The sequence below is a fragment of the Penicillium cataractarum genome (genome assembly GCF_028827025.1).
Source record: "Penicillium cataractarum strain IBT 29864 chromosome Unknown utg000005l, whole genome shotgun sequence".
NCBI classification, from domain to species: Eukaryota; Fungi; Ascomycota; class Eurotiomycetes; order Eurotiales; family Aspergillaceae; genus Penicillium; species Penicillium cataractarum.
This window is the reverse complement of record NW_026622741.1, coordinates 4,951,167-4,973,899: the sequence shown is the minus strand read 5'-3', so window position 1 is coordinate 4,973,899 and position 22,733 is coordinate 4,951,167. Positions and strand designations below refer to the sequence as shown.

The 22,733-nt window shown below is 49.1% G+C and overlaps 11 protein-coding genes across 11 annotated transcripts; 5 read left to right on the top strand and 6 right to left on the bottom strand.

Annotated features, from left to right (window-relative positions):
* Positions 1-156: 156 nt before the first annotated feature.
* N7496_007508 (proteasome inhibitor PI31 family protein) lies at positions 157-1,272 on the top strand (the record flags this gene model as incomplete). Its single annotated transcript, XM_056700437.1, has 2 exons — positions 157-331; positions 395-1,272. 2 exons carry the CDS (start codon positions 157-159, stop codon positions 1,270-1,272), a joined length of 1,053 nt encoding a protein of 350 aa, XP_056555850.1.
* A 183-nt stretch (positions 1,273-1,455) lies between these two features.
* N7496_007507 (uncharacterized protein) lies at positions 1,456-2,436 on the bottom strand (the record flags this gene model as incomplete). The annotated part of the gene is made up of 2 exons (XM_056700436.1): positions 1,456-2,106; positions 2,185-2,436. 2 exons carry the CDS (start codon positions 2,434-2,436, stop codon positions 1,456-1,458), a joined length of 903 nt encoding a protein of 300 aa, XP_056555849.1.
* Positions 2,437-3,569: 1,133 nt separating this feature from the next.
* N7496_007506 (fungal specific transcription factor domain-containing protein) lies at positions 3,570-5,631 on the bottom strand (the record flags this gene model as incomplete). Its single annotated transcript, XM_056700435.1, has 2 exons — positions 3,570-4,616; positions 4,669-5,631. The coding sequence occupies 2 exons, from the start codon at positions 5,629-5,631 to the stop codon at positions 3,570-3,572; spliced, it is 2,010 nt and encodes a 669-aa protein (XP_056555848.1).
* A 962-nt stretch (positions 5,632-6,593) lies between these two features.
* N7496_007505 (proline racemase family protein) lies at positions 6,594-7,667 on the top strand (the record flags this gene model as incomplete). Its single annotated transcript, XM_056700434.1, has 1 exon — positions 6,594-7,667. One exon carries the CDS (start codon positions 6,594-6,596, stop codon positions 7,665-7,667), a length of 1,074 nt encoding a protein of 357 aa, XP_056555847.1.
* Positions 7,668-8,396: 729 nt separating this feature from the next.
* Positions 8,397-9,512, bottom strand: N7496_007504 (FAD-dependent oxidoreductase; the record flags this gene model as incomplete). Its single annotated transcript, XM_056700433.1, has 3 exons — positions 8,397-9,143; positions 9,203-9,314; positions 9,379-9,512. The coding sequence occupies 3 exons, from the start codon at positions 9,510-9,512 to the stop codon at positions 8,397-8,399; spliced, it is 993 nt and encodes a 330-aa protein (XP_056555846.1).
* A 692-nt stretch (positions 9,513-10,204) lies between these two features.
* On the top strand, positions 10,205-11,827 carry N7496_007503 (uncharacterized protein; the record flags this gene model as incomplete). Its single annotated transcript, XM_056700432.1, has 1 exon — positions 10,205-11,827. The coding sequence occupies one exon, from the start codon at positions 10,205-10,207 to the stop codon at positions 11,825-11,827; it is 1,623 nt and encodes a 540-aa protein (XP_056555845.1).
* Positions 11,828-12,057: 230 nt separating this feature from the next.
* N7496_007502 (C6 transcription factor) lies at positions 12,058-14,035 on the bottom strand (the record flags this gene model as incomplete). The annotated part of the gene is made up of 3 exons (XM_056700431.1): positions 12,058-12,071; positions 12,143-13,523; positions 13,565-14,035. 3 exons carry the CDS (start codon positions 14,033-14,035, stop codon positions 12,058-12,060), a joined length of 1,866 nt encoding a protein of 621 aa, XP_056555844.1.
* A 283-nt stretch (positions 14,036-14,318) lies between these two features.
* N7496_007501 (NmrA-like family protein) lies at positions 14,319-15,363 on the top strand (the record flags this gene model as incomplete). Its single annotated transcript, XM_056700430.1, has 3 exons — positions 14,319-14,928; positions 14,987-15,149; positions 15,207-15,363. The coding sequence occupies 3 exons, from the start codon at positions 14,319-14,321 to the stop codon at positions 15,361-15,363; spliced, it is 930 nt and encodes a 309-aa protein (XP_056555843.1).
* A 734-nt stretch (positions 15,364-16,097) lies between these two features.
* N7496_007500 (serine/threonine-protein phosphatase) lies at positions 16,098-17,513 on the top strand (the record flags this gene model as incomplete). Its single annotated transcript, XM_056700429.1, has 6 exons — positions 16,098-16,259; positions 16,322-16,363; positions 16,443-16,548; positions 16,677-17,210; positions 17,301-17,373; positions 17,441-17,513. 6 exons carry the CDS (start codon positions 16,098-16,100, stop codon positions 17,511-17,513), a joined length of 990 nt encoding a protein of 329 aa, XP_056555842.1.
* Positions 17,514-18,104: 591 nt separating this feature from the next.
* N7496_007499 (uncharacterized protein) lies at positions 18,105-19,046 on the bottom strand (the record flags this gene model as incomplete). The annotated part of the gene is made up of 1 exon (XM_056700428.1): positions 18,105-19,046. One exon carries the CDS (start codon positions 19,044-19,046, stop codon positions 18,105-18,107), a length of 942 nt encoding a protein of 313 aa, XP_056555841.1.
* A 1,351-nt stretch (positions 19,047-20,397) lies between these two features.
* N7496_007498 (putative homogentisate 1,2-dioxygenase) lies at positions 20,398-22,194 on the bottom strand (the record flags this gene model as incomplete). The annotated part of the gene is made up of 7 exons (XM_056700427.1): positions 20,398-20,612; positions 20,687-20,809; positions 20,866-21,028; positions 21,082-21,684; positions 21,755-21,929; positions 21,980-22,002; positions 22,075-22,194. Coding segments are annotated over 7 exons (1,422 nt in total), but the record flags the coding sequence as incomplete, so codon positions are not given.
* Between the last annotated feature and the right edge of the window lie 539 nt (positions 22,195-22,733).

Sequence of the window (22,733 nt, the reverse complement as noted above, 5' to 3'; positions counted from 1 at the left end):
GTGTATACTTCACGCATCGGGATCATTGTTGATCCGTGGGGCGGCTCTTATTGCATCACCACCAGCTGCCTGGCCTCTCAACTACTTAATCGTCTGTTGGTCTTATTCACTCTTGCAACTTTGATCGCAGCAAAAGAACACAAAAAGCATCTCACCATGGCAGGAACCGATTCCTTGACCCCGGACAACGTCCTAGACCTCGCAGCCAAAGCTCTCAGCAACGGCCAGCCGAGTCTCCAAACACCATATGAAGCCGTGGCTCTGATCGGCCATGCCTGCATGGCAGCGGTGGACTTTCGGCTAGTGGGACTTGGTGAAGACCACAACTTAGGTTGGTACACCATTCAGTTCCTGCATAATTAGAGTTGACAGTTTATCGCTAACATCTCGACAGATTCATCAACAGAGTCCCCCGCCCTCCCCGCCGAATGGAATGCCAACTCCACCTTTGCCTTCCGATATGCGCACCCGCAATCCTCGATGCAATACTTGCTCAAAGTGAGCCGTCTCGGAAATAATGCCGTGGTCTTCGCGCTAGCCCTGGGCGATGACCGCACCAGCTCCTTCGACATCCCCACCAAAGACTACATCTCCGCATCTGCGCTGCCACTCTCACAAACCGAAAACCTCACCGGTTCCCTCCGCGACGTTTTCATATCAACAGCTCGTCTAAATGACCTGATCGGGCTGTTCAAGATCAATGTTATACAGAAGCTCGCGCCAGGAATATACAAGGAAGGCTACGAGGATCCGAGTCGGGCCACACGGGAACAACCCGAGGCCTCGCGCCAGCGCGATCGCCTTCGCGATGACTCCCTTCCTCAACCTGCGCGCCCATATCCATTTGAAGATCCTCTAGCCACTGCGCCCCGACAACCAAACCCGGCAGGCGATTTCGCTCCCCCAGGGTTCGAGGATGAGTTCGAGATCAACCGTCCACCACGTGGGTTCCCACCCGGCTTCCCTGGCGGTCGAAACCCGTATAACATTGGCGAGCGTGATCTCTATCCTGCCGGTCTAGGACCGAATGATCCGCTACGTGGAACGATGGGTCCGGGCTTCGGTAGCGGTGGTGGTATGCATCCAACCTTTGACGACCCCCTCTTCGGAGGCACTGGTGGTGCGGGTGGTGGTTATGATCCTCGTGCACCACCTGGAGCGCGCTATGATCCGCCCGGACCTGGCTTTGGGCCTCCGTCCGGCCGAGGACGAGGACCTGGTGGAGGCGGCTTTGGTGGATTTGGAGGTGGGTTCGGCGGCGACATTATCTAATGCGCTCGAACCGAAGATAAAATAGCTACTCAATTTGACGATTAATGACTGCGATGATAAAGGGAGATCGGTCTGGGAAATTCTCTTTTTGAAAACATGTATTATTAACATTAAATCTAAATCTAATTATTTCATATCATCCGTGTCCCTCTAACATTCCCATCGCTCCGTATCAATCCCAGTTTACTTCTTCTCAAACTTGCTCTCCGTCTCCAACCAAGTCCCAAAGTCCTTCAACCCAGGATGAATCTTCTTCACCTCCTCAATATCCGCCCCATACCCTTCATCATGGAACCACCTGAACATGTTCCCAAAGTCCTTAACCAGAGCCAACATACCAGCAACAACAAAGCCAAACGTAGTCGGAATATCCTGACCAGTCTTCTCCTTGAAGATCTGCGCAAACTGCTCAAACGTCAAGTCATCACCGGCCAACGAAATCGCACGACCCTTGTAATCCCGCGCATTGAGGAAAACTTCCGCCGCGACCGCGCCGATATCACTACACCCGACCATTTGCAACGGCTTCCCCTTCAGCGACGTCTTGAAGGACGTCGCAAAGACCTTGCCCATAAAGTCTGGTGTGAGATTGTCGTAGAAAGCGGTCGGGCGGAGAATCGTCCAATCCATTTGACCGTCTTGTGTGTTTTCGATGAGGTGTTTCTCGATGCGATGCTTGTTGATGAAGTGGGGGATGTTAGTTGGGTTTTGGATGGACTTTTCGCCGTGACGATCGACGGAGGTATAAACGAAGTGCTTGACGCCGTTTTTGAGAGCTTCGTCGATTAGGGCTTTGCCTTGGACATCTTCGGGGGATTTGTTTCCGATGGCGACCTGTTATAATGGTAATTGGATTAGTATTCTGTGACTGGAGGATATCACTGGATAGAATGGGGACGAGGCTATTCATACCTGAACGCTGAATACACCCCAAATTGGCTCCGAAATCTGTTCCTGGGCATTTTTGAAGATCTCGCTTGGATTATCCAAGTCACCCTGTACAAGCTTGATATTCTGCGACTCCTTGAGGAGCTTTTGCGCAGAGGGCGACTCGGTGTTGCGAGTAACGGCGAGGATCTGGAACGGGGAGTTCTTCTGAACGAGGTTTTTGATAAGAGCACCACCTTGTTTACCGGTGGCCCCAGTGATGAGAATTGCGGGCATTGTATGAGAGTGAAGAGGATCAGGAATCCGATTTAAGCAAGAAGTTGTTCTGTCTAGGTCGGTAGACTGAGATGATTGTTGGGGTGATGATGGCCAGAGTCTCGAAATTAGATCATATTTATTTAATGTATGCTCCCCCGCAAGAATGTGAGTTATACTTATTATTCAGCTTTGGCATTTTCGGCACTCGCTGACCAAGGAGAATAAGAGCGAATACGCGAGATTAGAAGCACTACCAAGAAAACCCGGGAATTATTAAAAGCGAGTTCGCTGACTACATGCAGGCGTGAGATTTTGGGTTCGGCAACGAGATCAACGCCGAAGCGCGGGCTTGATAAGCAACGTCATATCCTCGGTACAGTGGGCACTCGGACCCACAGCGAACCAAAAGGTAAAAGGTTAAAAAGTATGTCAGCTCTGGATATTGTGGAGTTAAGGTACGTACATACATACAGTATGGTATGAAGCAAAATAATAAACCTGACCGAAAAGGCAAGTCGGACCTTAATTCAGGGTTATCACCAACTTCCAGTTATTCCAGGTAATCTCCCCCCCTCATGGCCTAGTTGGTCAGCTAGTTTAGCGCCACCTGGTTGGCCAAGGGTGTGCCCCTGTGAAGGAAAATTGAGGGGAAATATGGTTGACTGGTATCCGATGTCGAGCATCGCTCCACGGATGACCGGGCACACCCTAAGGGGAGAGTAGGCGAGCGGCTAATCCCCCCGCTCGCCGATTTCTTCTTTTATTTTTATTTTTCTTTATTTAATAGATAGATCCCTCTTATATCTTCTATTCTATATCTAAAATATACTACTAAAATATAATATTTTAAAGGTATTATGATAGTGTAGAGGGTGGTTATTTAGTGGGTGTGGTCTCGGAGGGTATGTACTTCGGCATCGTGGGATCGCGGTGGAGCATTTTGGTGAAGTATATAGGGAACGTGAAGGTCGGGGGTTCGATTCATAGAGAGGATGTTATTATTTCCCACTCTTACTCTATCTCTTCCCCTCCCTCCCCCGCTAGTTTTCTTGTCTCTACTTTCTTAGTGATGCTGGCAAATCGGGTTACTACCTGACAGATCCGCGAACGAACTAACCCAACACTCATATCCTATAAATTACGAGTATGATTCAACAAAACGTAGGCCAAATCTGCCGCTCGCGCACTACATCAATCCAAGTGGGAACAGACTCGCCTTGATTGGTAGCTAAATGGACATCCTGTTTTCTCCATAGCTCAGTCATGATATCCTTGGCGGTAGTGAACGGTGCAATCCCTTGTCTTATTTCTCCCTTTTCCAGTAATTTCAATACAGCGATGCGCTGTCGGTCAGTTATTGCCTCACAACCAGCCACAAATAATGGCCATAATGTGCCAGACCCCTTGCTATCACTCGGTGAAAGCGCGGCATCAAACGCCAGAAGAGTCGTAACCACGGTGTCCACTTGATCCTTCAAAATCGCGGGATGAACATTGCGAATTCGTCGGTAGAAAAAGACGACCAGAGCGGCGCAGAGGGCTTGTAGCATTAATCCATACAGTTCTCTTGGACCTTCTGGCCGATTAGGTTCGCTGGCCTGGAGACTTTTGAGATTGAAAGAGTTTATAACGTTCTCGAGACGGACACTTCGTTGGTGTAGAGCATTCCGGATCTTCTGGCAGTTCTGCCAATCTGTGATTGGAGCTACCCTTATGGTCTCCATAACGTTGGCCAGTCGTGTTGTTTGTGAGACCAGACTAAGCCAAGTCTCCGGAATGCCATAGACCTGTTTGTAAAGGCTCTCGGATGACTTGCGTGAATCTTGTAAGTGGATATCGGGAATGTCCATTTCACGGTCTTTTGGTTCATCAATATCCAGGTCACTGTCAGAGTCCCAGGGGGTGAAGTGAAGAAAGTCGTCTAATCGGTGGTCCTCTTGGTTCAAATTATAGGAGTTGTTCACTGTCCTTGGTCCGCCAGGTCGATAATGGCTATTGAGTGCTTCTATCAATGAATCTGAGGGCCGGTAGTCGTGGAGGACGTATGTGCTCTCCCCCATTATGCGGAGCCATGTATATACGTTCAGAAGCAGACGCATCTTGCGGGATGTTCTAGGTTTCGCCAGTCCACGGAGACGCAGAAGCCGTTCTGCGTCGAGCAGGTGACATCTTGCATCAACGAAAAGCCCGGAGAAAATCTTGAAAAACTCAGCACTGTGATCAGCTCACTAGAAATGATGAACTGCTTACTGCAAACTCGGCCATTGCACAACTTGCCATGAATTGATCCTTGTCCTTTGCCTTTTTCAACCCGCTGATCTCTTCCCGGAGTGACATTTGCATATGGACCTTGGCTTGACGGTGATTTTCCCCAGCGATTTGCATCCAGTGCTCAGTCGAGGCTACTGCTTCACGGGAAGTATTCAATGTCAGGTGCATGGCGGAAAGGGCCAGGAGAACGTGAAAATGAGCTCGACGAGCGTGACTGATATCTTCAGACTTGAAAATCGTCAACTCACCCAGAGTCAACATGGCAGCTGGTAGGCTCACTATTTCCCATGGAGTCTTTTTGCCAAGGGGGATGAGTGTCATTAGAGGAATCACGTTCTCCCGAAAATTCTTCAGCAAGAACGGCGCATCTGCCAACAAATCAAGTGACGATTCCAATTGCAATACTGGAGTATTTTGAGTGTCCTGTCGCGATATGGTTGCATCCATGTCAGTCTGTTGAGTGCAATCTGCCTGACCTGTGAACGTTACAGTCCCATCTTGGACTAATGCTGGATTGCTTGCCGAGGTCTCGGAAATAGGCAGGAGAGGAAAGCATTCAGGATACAGGCAATCTGCCGTTTCAGGGAGATTTTCAAACATGATCCCGAGAAGGTCGGAATTGAAACCAAACAGGTCTGAAAAGTGTAGAGTATCGTCCAAAGAAGAGAGAGGATCTACCACCGACGAGAAACTGCTGACTCCCGGAAGCATATCGCTGGTGGGGAAATTGGTATTATCAGGCACATTTTGTGCCTCCACAGTAGATTCCGTCTGGGTGCTATGCAACTTGCAAGAACCAAGAGAGATGTTAAGTACTGCGAAGGGGCCGACCCGAACTTCATCTTGCGAAGTGTGCTCGGGATCATTCAGTCGCACCTCGATCTCCTCTAATGATGCATCAATAGATCCTGAAACCAAGCCTGCGCCTAAGGCAGTGTTCATGGAGAGCCTGGATTGTTCTAGGACACGACTTAACTGCTTGATAGACCAACTAGAATCTCCCCTACCATTCAAGGGTCTCACCTGTATATAAGTGGCGCCTCGTCGTACGAATAAATGTTTCTTCCGTTGTGTGGGTGTACTTCTGATGCCTGGCAGGCATCCAATTAATGTCCTCAGAGAATCCCTCGCACGCGACGCCTAATGCCTGACACTTCTGACAGGTCGGCCGACGCTGATCGCATTTGACGTGTCGGCGGCGGCATGTCTTGCAGCCCCCAAGAGAATGCGACCGACGGGCCCGTCGGCGAGTTCGTAATCCTGAAGTATTTGAATTGCCCATGGTGATTCCTCTGGGACTTGCGCCCGGTAAACTGACACTCTTGATGCCAGAGGGGCAGTGGCCGCGAGAGGCCGTGGTGGACATCTCAGATCAGGTGGGTTGATCGGAAGGACTTGCCTCGTCCTTTGGAGATATACAGTACCTAAACTATCCAGCCAATCATTGAACTACACCCGAGGCAATAAACCAATAGAAATGCATTGATCCAAATACACAAAGAAATGCCAGCCAATTAGAATTCGCAGCGTACCTGGTGTCCAATAGACCTCTCTAATAAAACCAAACGCCGCGATTTTCACATTGTCACAGACAATTCTCTCAAGAGATTAGCATTGAGTATATGTCGAGTAAGCGTTGACGTCGGATTTCATGATTAAATGTCTAGATGGTAACAAATAATCATGGACGCGCAACAGTCAACAGGGAGATACGCGGGACTACCTGCCTACTTCGTCGAACCCGAGGGATCACTTGCGTGAAGGAACTTAATATTAGGAGAAGCCAATACCGGACTGGAAAGGTGGTCTTTTGGAAGTCAGTGAGTATAAATCAACACACATTGCCACGCAGAATCTAGGCCATCATTACCATTCAATTCACCTCACCGCATTAGATAGACATTATGGTTCTCTCAAGCCGCACCATCCATATCATCAGCGTCCACTCCGCCGGTGAAATAGGAGATGTGATTGTCGGAGGCGTTCTCGATGTTCCTGGAAAGACAATGTTCGACAAAATGATGCACTTCTGGACCAAAGCTGACGAGCTACGCCTATTACTGCTCAACGAGCCACGCGGCAGGCCTTCACGCAACGTGAACCTTATCCTCCCGCCTTGTGACCCTCGCGCCGATGCAGGCTTCCTCATCATGGAAAGTGAAGAGTACGTTCCTATGTCTGGTTCGAATACGATCTGCACGACCACTGCGTTGCTCGAAACGGGCATGGTGAAGATGCAGGAACCAGTGACTGATCTCACCCTTGATACTGCTGCCGGATTAGTACCAGTCATAGCTGAGTGCGTGGCGGGTAAATGTAAAAGCGTTAGCTTCGACAATGTCCCTGCATTCGTATTCCATCTCGACCTGGAAGTTGATGTTCCTGGCCTTGGTAAAATACTTTGCGACATTGCTTGGGGAGGTATGATGTACGCTATCGTTGACATAGCTCAAACAGACCTCAAAATGGATCCTGATGATGGTCAGCGAATTGTTGAATACGGCGAGCGAATCAAGCGCGCTGTTCAAGCAACGGTTCACCCTGTCCACCCCGAAAATCCACGTACTCATGGTGTGACCAACTTAGCTTTCACTGCGCCTCTAGAAGATAGTGCGGATGGAAAGAAGGCACAGAATACCGTCGTGGTATCACCCGGTCGCTTGGATCGCAGCCCCTGCGGAACTGGTACCTGTGCTCGTATGGCTCAGCTATACGCTAGGAAGCAGCTGTCTGTGGAGGAGCCATTCCGGCACACCAGTATTATTGGAACGGAGTTTATTGGTTCGATCAGAGGGGTGACCAAAGTGGGAGAATATGAGGCAGTGCTACCGCGAGTCAAAGGCAGCGCTTGGATTACGAGTTTCCAGCAGGTTGTCCTTGATCCCACAGATCCTTTCCCAGAGGGATTCAGAGTTGGTGATTCTTGGCACGTATCAAAGGTGCCAGTGCCGGCTGTCCCGAGAGCCAATGGGGTGTAGTTAGTCGAAATTTCTTGACTGACAATATTAGCGACGAGCCAATTTGCATTTTCGTATCCGTGAGGATTCTCAAAAAGACTTCTTTGCTTATTATCTAATGGCTCTCCTTTAACGCTCCTATAGAGCCGGCACGGCAAGCGTGCAAATAAACATCAGATATGAATCGTATAAAAATTCCAGCGAAAGGAACTTTGATGTCTATTAAGCTACATTCGTTATGCATAAATATTGATAGAAATTGTACTTAGATTACTACAAACAGCGTGAGAATTACGGGTTATTCCTTTCTGTTACCCTTGATTCCTTGAGGTTTTGGGTGTATTTCGATTAGGTAAATCTCTTGCTTCATTTCCACCCAGCCTGAACTCTTTCTACTAAGGTTATAGAAAAATGGTTTGATTTAAGGTCATCTGTTAATCTTCATCATCCTCGTTATTCCAATATAAAAATAGGACTGACATTAGAATGAATAGAGAATAGTCAGTGGTACCGGATACAATACGACAACTGCTGAAATCTGCGAGACTTGGGGGAACTGGACTATGTTAATAAATTAGCCGCATTTGCACTGGTGACCTGTTCAGAGCACCACTATAACACAGTCCCTCCATATTTTTCAGTCAATGAACTGCTTTTATATTGCTTTTGGTGCGATGAATATTCATACTCGCGGCGAAAGCTGCCCACTATTTCCTCACTACTCATCCTTATCTATGATGACAAAAAGCGTTAGAGGCGACTCATTTTGCCTCGATCCTCCTTCACCAACGATTCAACTAGCTCTCGAACTTTCAAGGCCACCCCGTAACTGAAAATATAGCCGAGGCTCCCAAATCCGTACGCATGCACTGTTTCGCCCTCTGCTTCCAAGCGATATCCTCCCTTCCTCCCAGGCCGGAAAGCGACAATGTCCTTCTGTACATCCTCCAAACTAGCCTGGTCAAGGGCCCCATTCGTAAGCGTCTTAACACGCCGGAGGATATCAGAGCGTAGGTCTTCGTCCACACTACGGTCTGAATTACCCGGCTGGCTCACACCACCGATGATTGCGCCATTCGTGAACATCCGAGGGATCACATACGTATAGTGAGAGCCTTGATGCATCATCAACTGATCAAAATCCGTTTTAATGAACATTGTCTGCCCACGAATAGCCTCCACATCCTTATCACCAGCAAGTGAGAATGCCCCTAGACCCGATGCGTGCACGATAACTCTAGAGCCGGTGATTTTTCTCGCTTCTTCAATAGAGCTTAGCGTCTTCCGAATGAATCTTACGCCGCGGCCTTCGAGTATCTTCTTGATCCACGGCAGGAAAAATGTTGGATTTACTGTCATGGAGGTGTATGTGAAGCCAACTTTGGCTCCCTTTGGTAGCTCGTTGTCAAGAATTCGGCGGTAGCGTGGCACAACGGTTTTATACCAAATACTTGAATCATCTTCTCTATCATCGTAGTATTCGGTAGCCTTCAATACCTACATAGGTTAAGCATAAACATTTCAAAAGCCTATAAAAGGGACATCAGTAGACTTACTTGAACTCCACTTGTAGGGTCTCTATGTGCTAATGTCCAGAAGTATTTGAAATTCTCCGTTTGGAGGGAATTGCCACCAGCGTCTGGGTGAGGATAGATGGATACCCCAGCCCTGGAACATTATAGCATAATTAGCATCAGATAATAACTTGGAAATGAAATTATAATGGCCTCACCAAGGACTTGCCCAGTCCTGGGTTTCATCGCCTGGTAAATCGCGCGCGATGATAGTGGCTTTGTAGCCAGCGTCCGTGAGGGTCAAGGCTGACAAAAGACCAATGATGCCCGAGCCAATAATGCCAACTTCCATTCTGAGAAGTGCAGAAGTTTGTGCAATTTTTGTTAGGAGAAGTAGTCTATAGCGACGGTCTTTACATAGTTATTGGACAATCCCTCGGTAGCGGAAGAGCTTCCCGTTCTTTGGTCCCTAGTTCGCCTCGCAACCTCCACGAGTTCCCGTCGCATGTTTATCGGAACAAGTTGCCGTTTACTTGTATACTGTCAAATTCAATTTTGCGGGGATTCTAGTTTTCGTACTATTCTTTCCACCGAAACTATAGTTTGAGTTTGACTTGAACTCTACAGTCCATTCGCCGGTTAGTAGGTAATTCCCTTGACGGATTGCAAACCAGCGATAGGAACAAACTTCATTTCACTATATCCTCACATCCGAACGGCATATCTCGACCAATCAGATTACGATGTCCGAGAGCTACCGTTATTCTGACTCGTCAGCGAGCAAGTGCTTCCGACCCGGCTCGCATCAGCCTTACTATCATCCAATAGCCTTCTAACCCCGCTACGTCGTGACTCTCAGGGCCTAGGCAAGTAGAGTTCGCTGTAGATCTGGGGTATCCTCCGTGAAAGTGTAATTAGATAACGGCATATACAAAAGGGCGTCGGGGGCAATTCTTTTAAATTCTCCCTTCCGAGCTCATATGCCGAGCCATGTTTGAATATTTCTTCAAGTCAATCAATTCTTTTTCTTGTTTTCTTGTTACAATGGAATCGAAAAATGAGAAGATGGGAGATCGAGAGGAGAACCCTTCCTGTCTCGAGGATCAAGGCGACGGCCACGCCATCCATCGAGTTACTACTCAACGGGGGCTCAAGTCTCGTCATGCCCAAATGATCGCGTTAGGTGGGACAATTGGAACTGGCCTATTCGTTGGAATTGGTCAAGCTCTTCATATGGGCGGTCCTGTCTTCTTGGTACTGGCATATTGCATTCTCACTGTGTTGGTGTTTGGCATTATAACGGCAACGACCGAAATGTCCTCATACCTACCCGTGCCAGGATCCTCCGTCTCCTATTATGCCCACCGATTCCACTCGACTAGCTTGGGCTTTGCCCTGGGGTGGGTGTATTTCTATGTATTCGCCATCACTGTGCCGGCCGAAATCACCGCGGCCACCGTGGTCGTCGAATATTGGGGTAGTCATGTACCCGTCGCCGTCTGGATCACAGTCTTTATGGTGATCATTGTTCTTCTCAATTGCTTCCCTGTAAAGGTGTATGGCGAGGCCGAGTTCTGGTTTGCGTCGATCAAAGTTATTGGTATAATAGGCTTGCTGTTCATGGCCGTTGTGCTAGTCTTTGGCGGTGGTCCAAACCACGAACTTCTGGGCTTTCACTATTGGAAGCACCCAGGACCAGTGAAGGCATACCTTGTGGCTGGGAATGCGGGTCGACTCGGTGCTTTTGTCTCTGTCATTTGTTTCTCGATTTTCGCTTTCGCCTTCGCCCCGGAAGTCTTGGTCATTACAGGAGGAGAGATGCAGAACCCTCGCCAGAATCTCCCCAAAGCCGGGATGCGGTACTTCATTCGTCTGGTTACATTCTATGTGCTCGGGGCATTTGCGGTTAGCCTGATAGTTTCAAGCGATGAGGCTCGGCTCCTTGGAGGCGGGTCCGGTGCAGGTGCTTCTCCCTGGGCCATCGCAGCTCACAACGCCGGCATCAAAGTGCTTGATTCGATTATTAACGCCATTATACTGACCTCCGCGCTTTCGGGGGGCAACTCGTATCTCTACCTTGCGACCCGGGCCCTGTACTCGCTATCTGTGGCAGGTTGCGCACCGAAGGCTTTCCAGAGATGCACCAAAAGCGGAATCCCATACAATGCTGTTGGAGTCTGCATTGCTTTTTGCCTTCTTGCCTATCTTAATCTCTCCAGCGCAGGAGTGACGGTCTTTAACTGGTTTGTCAACCTCATCAATACAGGTGCTTTCCAGAGCTGGATCTGCATCTGTATTACTTATCTGCGCTTTCGCAAGGCGACTATTGCTCAGGGAATCACGGACATGCCTTATCGTTCACGATTCCAGCCGTACATGGCATACATCTGTGGGGTTTTCTTTTCCGTGTTTCTTCTTTTAAATGGATACGCCGTTTTCCTACATGGCCACTGGAATGTCTCCACCTTTTTGACATCCTACATCGGCATCCCGATATTTTTCGCCTTCTACTTTGGTCATCGTTTTTTTGTGGCTCGCTCGGAACCGTGGGTGCGCCCTGCCATGGAGGTGGACCTATACTCTGGCTTACCTGAAGTCATCGCTAACGAGGTCCCGGAGATCTCAACTAAAGTATGGTACCAGCCGTGGAAGTATCTGTACGAGTAAAGCTAGACTGGAGGGATAGTGATGGAGTGTTATAAAGAAGTATATATGGAATACGAAGTCGAGGGTTTGATTTATAGAGAGGATAGTCTTATTTTATACCCTCTCTCTATCTTCTTCCTCCCCCTCCCTAATGTACTCAATGCTGATCTGATCCAACACTCATATCACGAGTGATATCTCTATAAATTTCAATCGCCAAGGTGTCTGATCCGGGGTCGAATGAACTTTCGCTATTTGTTTGCTCCTGTCGAGAGGTCCAGATCGAAGAAATATGAGTAGAATCAGCCGGGAAAGACACCAGCGACTGATAAGCACTATCTGTAACTATTTCGCCGGCACGCTTGACAGTGACGCGTTGCATAAGTCGAGATAGTGGCTTCCAAAGCACCCATCCCTGTGGTGGCCCATCCTGCTGCCACCGCTGGAACATCAAGTTTGCAATCATCCATGCACGATCGGTCTCTTGAGATGGGCGCACGCAAAGCTCAGACAGAACAAAGGCAAATGCATGCCATTGCCGATACATCTCGAACATCCAGGACCAGTGAGCTGTTTCATCGCTACTTTCGAGTAAATGGGTGAATTCGAGGACCTCGATGGCTGTTTGGAAGAGTAACTCACGGCGTTGCTGCCATAGATCCGAGCTCAAGTCGTCAGATCCAATGAGGGAAAGGTGGGCTACTAGCCATGATCGAGCTAAAGCGATTCGTGTTACGGTAGCAGCGACCCATTGAATTGGAACGCTTAGATCACAGAGTTGCAGGCGCTTGTTCTCAATGAATGTGCTCATATCCGTCAGTGCGTGAGTTATATCCTCGACAGATCGTCGTGTAGGCCCAAGGCCTGGCATGCTGCCTTTCAGGATGCGGCGATATCGCACATTGATCTCACATCTAATCAAACAAAATGTCATTTCGGTAAAGCCATCTCTGCCTTTAAACCTATCAGTTGCCTCTGGAGATAGATCGTCATCGTTGATGTTGAGCGGAAACTCGGTGTCGTAGGTTCCTTCATAGATCTGCGGGCTCATTGCTTGGTGCTCGGAAGTTTGCGAATCAAGCAAGTATATGTACCACCAGAGCCGTCGCCGTATTTCCGTTTCAAAAGGACCTAGTCCGAGTTTTTCACCGTCGCGGTGCAAGCCCAGCCCTTGCGCGAGTCTGTAAACCAAGGCCGTCATAGCCCAGACAAAACGCACATCGTCGCATCGCCACGCGACAATCAGAAAAAGAACAGCGGCTTGCAGAACTGATAGACAGCGTGCATGTAGGAAATCAGCTCTTGATAGGGCCTGCTCAGCTGCGAAGCGGTAGTGTTGTATTGCATATTGGCGATCCACCCCCAATTGGACCTGGCATTCGTCGGGCTTCATGCTCATGACGGCTGCGAAGTAGACAGCGAATACAAGCGCGTCGGAGGTTGCGTCGAGAAACTCTCCGTTTGTTGCAGCCTTTCTGACCAGATTTCTAATTGTGGGCTTGTGAAGGATCAATATCAGTGGTGCGACATTCTTCTCGTACGCAGCCCACAACGCCTGGCTGGCGAGCGGCGTTGGATATAGGTCGCGTAGTGAGTGGGCCAAAGCTCGGTATCCGAACAAAAACGAATTTGAATTGTTTCCTTCAGATGATCTAAGATCATGAGGCTCTGATGATGCTGAAGCGCCAGGCTTACTTTGTGTGCTAATCTTGCCATACTATCAGCCAAGCTCGAAGCAGACAACTTGATGATACTCACCTCGGTTCGGAAGCTAGCAAGTGCCTCATGACTCACGTATCGACTAGAGCCCTCCTCTACTACGAGCTTGCCAAATCTGCCTTCTAATTCATCTCGAGCTAAGACCGGTGGACGACTCGCCTGTTGGGTCCGGGCTACCGAAGGTCGAGCATTGGACTCGATAGATGAGGGCTCCTCATGTACACCAGGATCCGACTGGGGAGAATTTCTTTCATCTTCAAGCTCCCGGACTTTCTGTTCAAGGGACTTGACTTTGGAGACAAGCTCCGCTTTCAATGCCCGTTTTTTCCTCCGTGGTGCACGGCCTGGGGGTGGAAAGATGCATTCTATCCCTAGCTTGACACAGCTAGTGCATGGCCGAGTCTTGCTGCAGCGCGTTTTCCGCTGATTGCACTTTTGACAACTGCGAGTTTGTGTTGAGATTTCGGTGATATTCGAGGCACTTGGTCCCGATGTGCCTGTCATCAACATAGTGGAATCGTCTTCGGGATCAAAATAGTGTTTGGTGTTGGTCACTGAAGTCGGAGAGTGGCGGCATCGGGCTTAATTTACCGCCCGAGATGATTCAGCGGAAGCCAGTCACCGTTTGTTGCAGAGACAAACTCTATATTCACACCATGAATACGGTTTTTTTTTTTTCGAATATTTCGTTCTCCGCGGTATATAAGTCAATTGCCATGCCTCCGCTGAGAAACACTCTGCCTCCACACACACCCTCTCATCACTCTATACATCCAAGTATCGACTCCCCGAGATGACTTTCACCGTTGGTATTGCTGGTATCACTGGCAAATTTGCGAAAAGACTCGCATCTCATATCTTGAAGCACCCCGATGTCGCTATCCGCGGCTATTGTCGCAACCCGAGCAAGGTCTCGGATGCCATCGCCTCCTCAACTCAAGTGACCCTCATCAAAGGTGACGCATTCGACCATGATGCTATTCGCAACTTTGTCAATGGCTGTGATGTGATTGTATGCTGTTATCTCGGTGATGATAAGTTGATGGTTGACGGTCAAAAAGCCTTGATCGACGCGTGTGAGGAGTGCAATGTGCCCCGCTACGTTGCTAGTGATTGGGCATTGGACTATACCAAGCTGAAGCTTGGCGAGTTGTTCCCCAAGGATCCCATGATTCATGTCAAGGCTTATCTAGAGACAAAGAAGGTCCAAGGCGTGCATATCCTCATTGGCGGATTCATGGAGCCAATTTTCAGTCCTTTCTTCAACATCTTTGACCCGAGCACTAATACTTTCCGGTATTGGGGTAACGGTGATGAGGTGATGGAGGGAACTACCTATGATAATGCGGCTGAGTTTACTGCTGCAGTTACTCTGGATCCCAAGGCAACTGGAATTGTCCGATGCAAGTTCTCCCAACCAACATTTTCTTGCTCTAACCTCCGCTAACTGGTCATAAATAGTCCTTGGTGGACGTGCGACTATTCGGGAGATTGCGCAGTCATTTGAAAAGAACTTTGGAGTCAAGCCAACCCTTGAAAGTCGCGGTTCCCTGGATGACCTTTTCAAGACAATGCATGAGCTTTGCCGGAAGAACCCCAATGATGTCTTCAGTTACATGTCGATGTAGGTTCCTTTCTTCCCTTTGAAAGATAAGGATTGGACTAACCATTATTTTCATAGGTTCTTTTACTACTACTGGATCAATGGCCAGACTTTTGTGGGTACTGAGCTGGATAATTCCCACTACCCAGAAGTTAAGCCTGTTGACTGGGAGGCTTTTATGATTCAGTGGACTTTGGAGAAGCTGCCGACAGCATTCTTTGCCCTCAATGCTTAAGATAGACAATTTTGATGGTGAAATTGATCATTATGTTTTATTTATTATACAAAATGGTATCATTAGAGTTGTAAACAGAAGATATAATTTTTCCTTGAGACTGGTCTGCTTGAGTGTTCCAAATTTTTGTTTGGAGCGCTATTCGACAGTTCTTGAAATATATGATACCCGTTAACTAGTTAACTAGTTAGTTGCCAGGGCTGAGCCTCCTTACGTAATTCTGGGATAGCTCGCTTGTTGACTGGAATTGGCCAATTGGTCTTTATATTGAAAGGGATATGGTGCTATAAGAATTTAAGTAGTTGTCTTCTCATTAAATTTGACAACTGCCCTTTTCCACTCGGTGATTCTCAAATCAATAGATATGACGTGCTCCGTTCTCAGTATAGTTCTGTGTGGCGCATGAATAGCAGCCCGCAAGTGTGGCGCAGGCCGTGTGTGGCGCAAACTCACCTCCAAACTTGCCAAACCTGACCTTCCCGCAACTCCCATCTCTTCTCCCTTTCCTGCTCTGTCCTTCCCCATCCACTCCACCCCCCCTCATCCCTGATTCCTGGAGTTGATCCCGGCAAAAATCCGTGTCTTGCTTGAATTGCTTTCCCTTCGATCTTCCCCCCCCCTTTAGTCCTCGCTTTTACGATTCCTGGACGAAAACTCGGTGCCTATTTCCCACGAGACCGCCCCTCCACCCCCCAGCTGGCCCCTCCTCCCTGTTTACGCCAGCTGTGCCCACCATGGACAACAACATGGAAATCGATACCGCGCGGTCGCCCGAACCACACAACCTCTCGCCGACGAGCGACCCTGGCTCCATACCCACTTTGGATGGCTGGATCGAGAGTTTGATGACGTGCAAGCAACTAGCGGAGGAAGATGTGCGGCGGCTGTGCGATCGGGTGGGTTTATTCGCTGGACACATCACAGAGCTTCGGGAATTGACGAATTTTCTGCATTTCAGGCACGGGAGGTATTGCAGGAGGAGTCGAATGTGCAGCCAGTGGTATGTTTATTGTGATTGTCCACTCCGGTCGGAGGTTTCGCCAGCCCACCTAGCAGCGCCGCTGACGACTCCACCATAGAAATGCCCAGTGACGGTCTGCGGTGATATACACGGTCAATTCCACGATCTAATGGAGCTCTTCCGTATCGGTGGTCCCAATCCGGATACAAACTACCTCTTCATGGGTAAGTCGGCGTAGCTTTCCTCTCGGTCGGTCGGGGGAGCTAGTGGGGCCAAGCTTTCGTGCTGTTAGCTGGATGCCCACCCCCCAAACAACAACACATTCTAATGGGAAAATCTTGTATTGCTACAGGTGATTATGTCGACCGTGGTTACTATTCCGTCGAGACCGTGACTCTTCTGGTCTGCCTCAAGATTCGCTACCCCCAGCGTATTACCATCCTTCGTGGTAACCACGAATCCCGTCAGATCACTCAGGTCTACGGTTTCTACGACGAGTGTCTTCGCAAATACGGCAACGCCAACGTGTGGAAATACTTCACCGACCTCTTCGACTACCTCCCCCTCACCGCTCTTATTGAAAACCAGATCTTCTGTCTGCACGGTGGACTGAGCCCGTCCATCGACACTCTCGACAACATCCGATCCCTTGATCGTATCCAGGAAGTCCCGCATGAGGGTCCCATGTGCGATCTGCTCTGGAGCGATCCTGATGATCGTTGCGGCTGGGGAATCTCTCCCCGAGGTGCGGGATACACATTCGGACAGGACATTTCGGAAGCCTTCAACCACAACAACGGCTTGACTCTGGTTGCACGAGCACACCAACTGGTGATGGAAGGATATAACTGGTCGCAGGATCGGAATGTGGTGACAATCTTCTCAGGTATGTCTCGGCGTGCATGTTGGAAGCGGGGGTAGAAGCTTTGTTGAGCTTCTTGTTGGGATCAGATAGCTAACCCACCTTTTACTACAGCCCCCAACTATTGTTACCGCTGCGGCAACCAGGCCGCTATTATGGAGATTGACGAGCATCTTAAGTACACATTGTGAGTTATCCCTGTTTACTACCCGTTTGCCATTGCTGGGCAGATTGCTGACCGGTGCCTCTTTTAGTCTACAATTTGACCCTTGCCCCCGAGCGGGAGAACCCATGGTATCGAGGCGTACACCCGACTATTTCCTGTGATAGATTTCATTGTTGTCCTTCAGAAAGCTACTGGGTTAGCGGAGGGAGGAAAATGCATTCGAACAAGGCTCTCGCTGCCGAATTAATCTTGTATGGTGTTGTGCCTGGCCGTCTGTTGATACCAATCATGAAAATAAAAGACCCTTTTGCGAGATCTGAAACATTCCTTCTTCTGCGTTCGGGCCTGGTGTTTGTGGACGAAACACGAACAACTCTGTAATTGGGAGATGTCTAATCAAATTGAGCTTTAGCCCGAGACATTTCGAGAGCGCCTAACTGCAAGGGCGGGCCATTGTCGTATCGTTTATCTCGTCACGTACTAGGAGTGCCGTGTGTCGTTTTGGCCTACCTTTCTTTGCTAAGCGTCTTGTGTGAATTTACTTGGAAGCGATTGGTGCATCCATCTCCGGCTATCGTTGCATGGGCATGTAAATCGAGTACTACAAAGCTAGGCACAGGTAGATCCGAGGGAAATGTTCATTATCATGACTTCTAATTAATTATCTTGTACATGCAATTTATCCAACAGAGGGTATCTATAACCATATATGCACCGCCTTCTTATTCTCAAACTTCGCAGCAACGCTATAGCTAGCTGCTGCTACTCTCAATATCTCGCTGCGTTTCATCTTTTTGGATCTGCTCGACCGAGCTACCCTTTTCAGCTCCATCACTCCCACGGTAATGTCGCACCTTGGAGCTTCCATTCGGGACATGGAACCGCTTGTCCACACGAGAGAACAAGAAAAGGATGACGACCGAGATATCGATTCCAAAATCGAAGACGTAAAAGCAGGCCTTGTGCATATATGACGGCGGGTCATAGATGGGATGCGGTGCCATCCAGCTAGTTCCAGCACGGAACGAAGCACCGAGACACAACAGTGTCCCAGCCACGAAGACGATGAGACCCTTGGTCCGCCATGATCCCGATCCAAAAGAGTCAACTTTCTCCTTCTCTGCGAAGAGCATTACCAGCGAGACGATAGGCAACGGCAGGAACGAGACGATAGCAAAGTATGTCGCGCCGTAGAGTTGAATATCACGATCGATGCGATGCGTATTCGCATTAAGCGTGTACATACTCTGAATAACAACCGTAATAAGCATAATAATCGAAATCACCACCAAAATATAGAGAGCCTTGAACGTCCACGAGACAGGGCGCGACCAGCCAAGAGCCGGTAACGCAGCACGTAGCATGCGCTGCGCGTATAGCAGGTTCAAGATGAACAGGAGCAAAACACCAGCCGCGACGAAGATCTGCGCAGCAATTGCGATTCGCACATTATTAGGATAACAGGCCCATGTTATACGGATCACGTTGGCGACGACACGGGACATGCAGAAACCGAATGTCACGGCGGAGGGGATGAATTTGTGGCCTCGGGCGAGATTGCGGCGGAAAAGGACCATGTGGGAGATACCGAAACCGAGGAATGCGACGAGGAAGACGGAGCAGATTGGTATGTCGACATTCTTCGTTGGTCGGCCGCCAAGTTGGGCTATGACGGGGGCGTAGGGGCCTCCCATGTTGACGGTGGTAGGGAAACTGAGATCGGAAGGTGTATAGGGGTCCTATAAGGAGTATAAGACGAGAGAGTGTATAGCCGTATAAGGTATCGAACCGTATAGGTTCTCAAGAAGCGTAATGTTCGATGGATTCTGGAAAAGAAAGGATGCTTGGAAGGCTTGGAAGCCTATGAGATACATGTAGGGACTATATACCAGGCCGGTCGGGTGCAGATAGCGTGGCATTTCCGACTGCAAGGGTCCGTGAATGGACCGTCGCGGAGGCCGAAGAGTGCGAGACAGCGTTCGAGCAATCAGGTCCAAGCTGATCGATCGGGGGCTTGAGCTTTGACTGGTTCCAAGTTTCATGTGGCCTTGAACTCGCGTGTTTGAAAGGAGCCAGTACATACATATCCCATATCTGGAATAGCGGTACCCACAATTCTAACCATAAATCATTAAATAGATCAATAGACGAGAGCACTTAAGAGGCTTCCATAGCAGAGCTTTCAGCATTCCTATCTACTATTCTGTTCCTATTTCAAGTTGAATTTTAATCTACAGGTATTATTCCGACTACATCATTCTACATCTACGCAGTGAAAATAATTAAAAATACGACCACGTGAGTCATATTACCCTGATTTTTTGAAGATCGGAGTATCTATTTTGAAATAAATCTCCGATCAGACCCAATCACAGCGCGGACGTTATACTTCCAGGGTCGGTGTCGGCGTTTGTTCGCGCGCCGGTGGAACCGGAGGCCGAATCACCGATTGACCGAGTGGATCCGGAGTTAAAGTTGGACGGGGAGAATCAAATCAGATTTGGACCCTATACCAACGAGCAGACTGTATTTAAGATGCGCAGACAAAAAATAAAAAGCGGCTCGCCTAATTTTTGCTTTTCCTTGCTCCTCTTCCTCTTTGGGCCCGGACAAATTTACAAATTTATGTCTAACTGCGTCATTGCAGTTCAATGGACGATCGATCAACCCGGTTCCAGGCAATTCTTGTTTGCATAGTACACAGAAGGTATCAACCTCAAATTGTGCAAACAACAACTTTATGCAAATGACAATAGGCTAATTGCTGATAATCAGACGCATTGAGGGCTACAAGCTGTCTGCGCGCCCACGGACCCGTTCCAGGTAGGTCTAGCAGAGTAGTTGCCTCACTTAGGTAGGAGGTGTAGTAGTAAATCTACCAACTCATCTACCAACCAATCTACTTACTCATCTATCAAGATAGAATCAAGCCTCAAGTTTGACAATATATTGCTCCGCTTCGCTCCGCAATAAACCTTCTCCTACCATTCAACTATTTAATCATACAGACAAGTTCTTGGCCTTCTTTGCCAGAATCTCCTCCACCTCCTTTGCATGCTTGGAGAAGTTATCCACCAGGCTATCCCACATCTTGGGTTCATGCTCATGCTTCTTATCACTGTTCCAGGCATATTCCGTAATTGTGAATGGCCGGCTGGACTCGAACATGATCGCGATCGAGGCCTCGGAAATTTGCATCACGGGTGGCGCCTGGTCACTTGCCGCCTTGAATTCTTCGTAAGCCACGCCATGGGGCACCACTAAGAGACAAAGATTAGCATGATGCACGGTTACATTGGCATCGAGCCTGGTTTTGTGCTGGGATATGACATACTTCCGCATTCAAAGGAAACACTGCCCGGCTTGAAGGCCTCGGAGCGACCGCCGTACTCGCCGTAGATAAGGCCCATCAATTCGGATGCAACATTTCGATGGTAGTATGGAGGACGGTAGGTGTCTGTATTAAAAGTGTTAGAACTCAATTGATTTCGTTTTTCGAAATGGGGACCATACGAGATGCAACGTCCCATCGCGGGGAGAAGGTCAGCAAGTCCGCCAACGGCGCAGTCAAGTCGCGCGACTTGGCTGTAAGAACACAGAAAATAGACGGGTCAATGTGATCAACGGATATGGAGCCCACATTGACGAATTTGGTGAGATCATATTTATAAGGGACCTAAGGCGGGATTAGCAACCACTCAACAGCCCCTTGCAAAACATAGCACATACGTAGTTTCCATGCCAGGCGACCACGTCGAAAGGACTATGGTTCTGCGTACTCTTAAAGAACTTGCCACCGAGCTTATACACAATCTCCCATGGCTCCTGGGCGATCTCATATTGAGCAACGGGGCTCAAAAAGTCCCGCGCATTAGCCAAACCATTGGCACCCAGGGGTCCAAGCTCCGGCAGTTCAAAGCAGGTACCCCAGACTTCAAGGATATAACCACGCGAGGGCCCGTCGGGTAGTTCCACACGGAAGCGCAAGCCACGCTGGATAACCACGATCTCGCCGGGTTGTACGAACAGGGGTCCAAACTCGGTCTGAATATCGAGTGCGCCCTGCTGTGGAACGATGAGGAACTCTCCATCCGAGTTGACAAAGGCCTTCTTCTTCATGCTGGTATTAGCGACGTAGACGTGAGTTGCTAGACCCTCGCGCAGAGTTGGCTCTCCCGAGCCGGCGACAGTCTTCAGACCGGAGACAAAATCGACTTCCTCGTTTTCGGGAATGTCGAAGGGGTGCCATGCGAGCTGGGTGGGTGAGACGTGAATGCGAGGGTTCATAGGGAGAAAGTTGGACTCGGTGTCCTTGTTATCTGGGAGGTCGGTCTTGGAACAATTGTTAGCTTTATTTGTACATTTGAAGCATTTTTCAGCATAGGTATAGAGCACTGCATACAAAGCCCTGGTGCGCGACTGCAGGACGAGCACGGTATAGCCACGCCTTCTTGTTCGCATGTCTGGGGGCCACGAATGCCGTGGCAGTGATCTGTTCGGCATAGAGGCCGAAACGGACATTACGAGGACTGTTCTGGCCCCGTGGGATGGTTCCAGGGACTGCTTCTGACTCGAAACTATACAAGATTAGTTAATTGAACCGCTGGATGTAGCAGTTTATACTCACGAGTTTCCAAACCCGGGTTGGTACTGGAAGACATTAGCGAATGTTCAATCTCGAGGAGGAGGAGGAGGAGGAGGTAGAATGGTGTAGCGATTTACCTCATAAGGGTCATTGCGTCTCGTAGCAAAGGAAGGAATCGCTCCGTCCTGTTGTGTCTCTGCCCAGTGGAGGATCTTCTGATACTCCTTGGGATCGGCAAGGTCACTAGTGGAAGGCATGATGGATGGATATAGTTCAGTTGAACAACCGAGTCCAAAGCTAGCAGTCTGGTCAATATTTCCAATGTATTCACAACCCAGATTAACATCCTGGGGTACACACCCCTCCTTATACTTCAAGTTGTGGGGTCGTACCCCTTGACACCCGGAGAACAAAAGACCAAGAAACAGGCGTCCAGGACTTCTCGACGCCCATTGCACGATCCACACGGGTCGAGTACCAGATAATCGTCATCATCGCCGTATTTCCAGCATCAGCTGAGCGCAGGAAAGCACCCAAAAAGGGCCAAGCTGAGCGACTGGCCTGCCTCGGGTCCCAGCATCACGCCTAGTCCTCATACTTTCCCATACAAATCGGCATCTCGCAGGGACGTCGCTCTGCCGACCTCCCCGGGCTGTGGATCGCGATTCGTCCGCGGGCGCGGTGGGGACAACTCAGCCAGCTCGACAATTCGAGAGACTGGGTTCGCGACCCCACATGAGTCAGGCCTGAGTAACGGGCGGAGGCGCTGGAACTATGTGTCCGTGGGGTACGGACA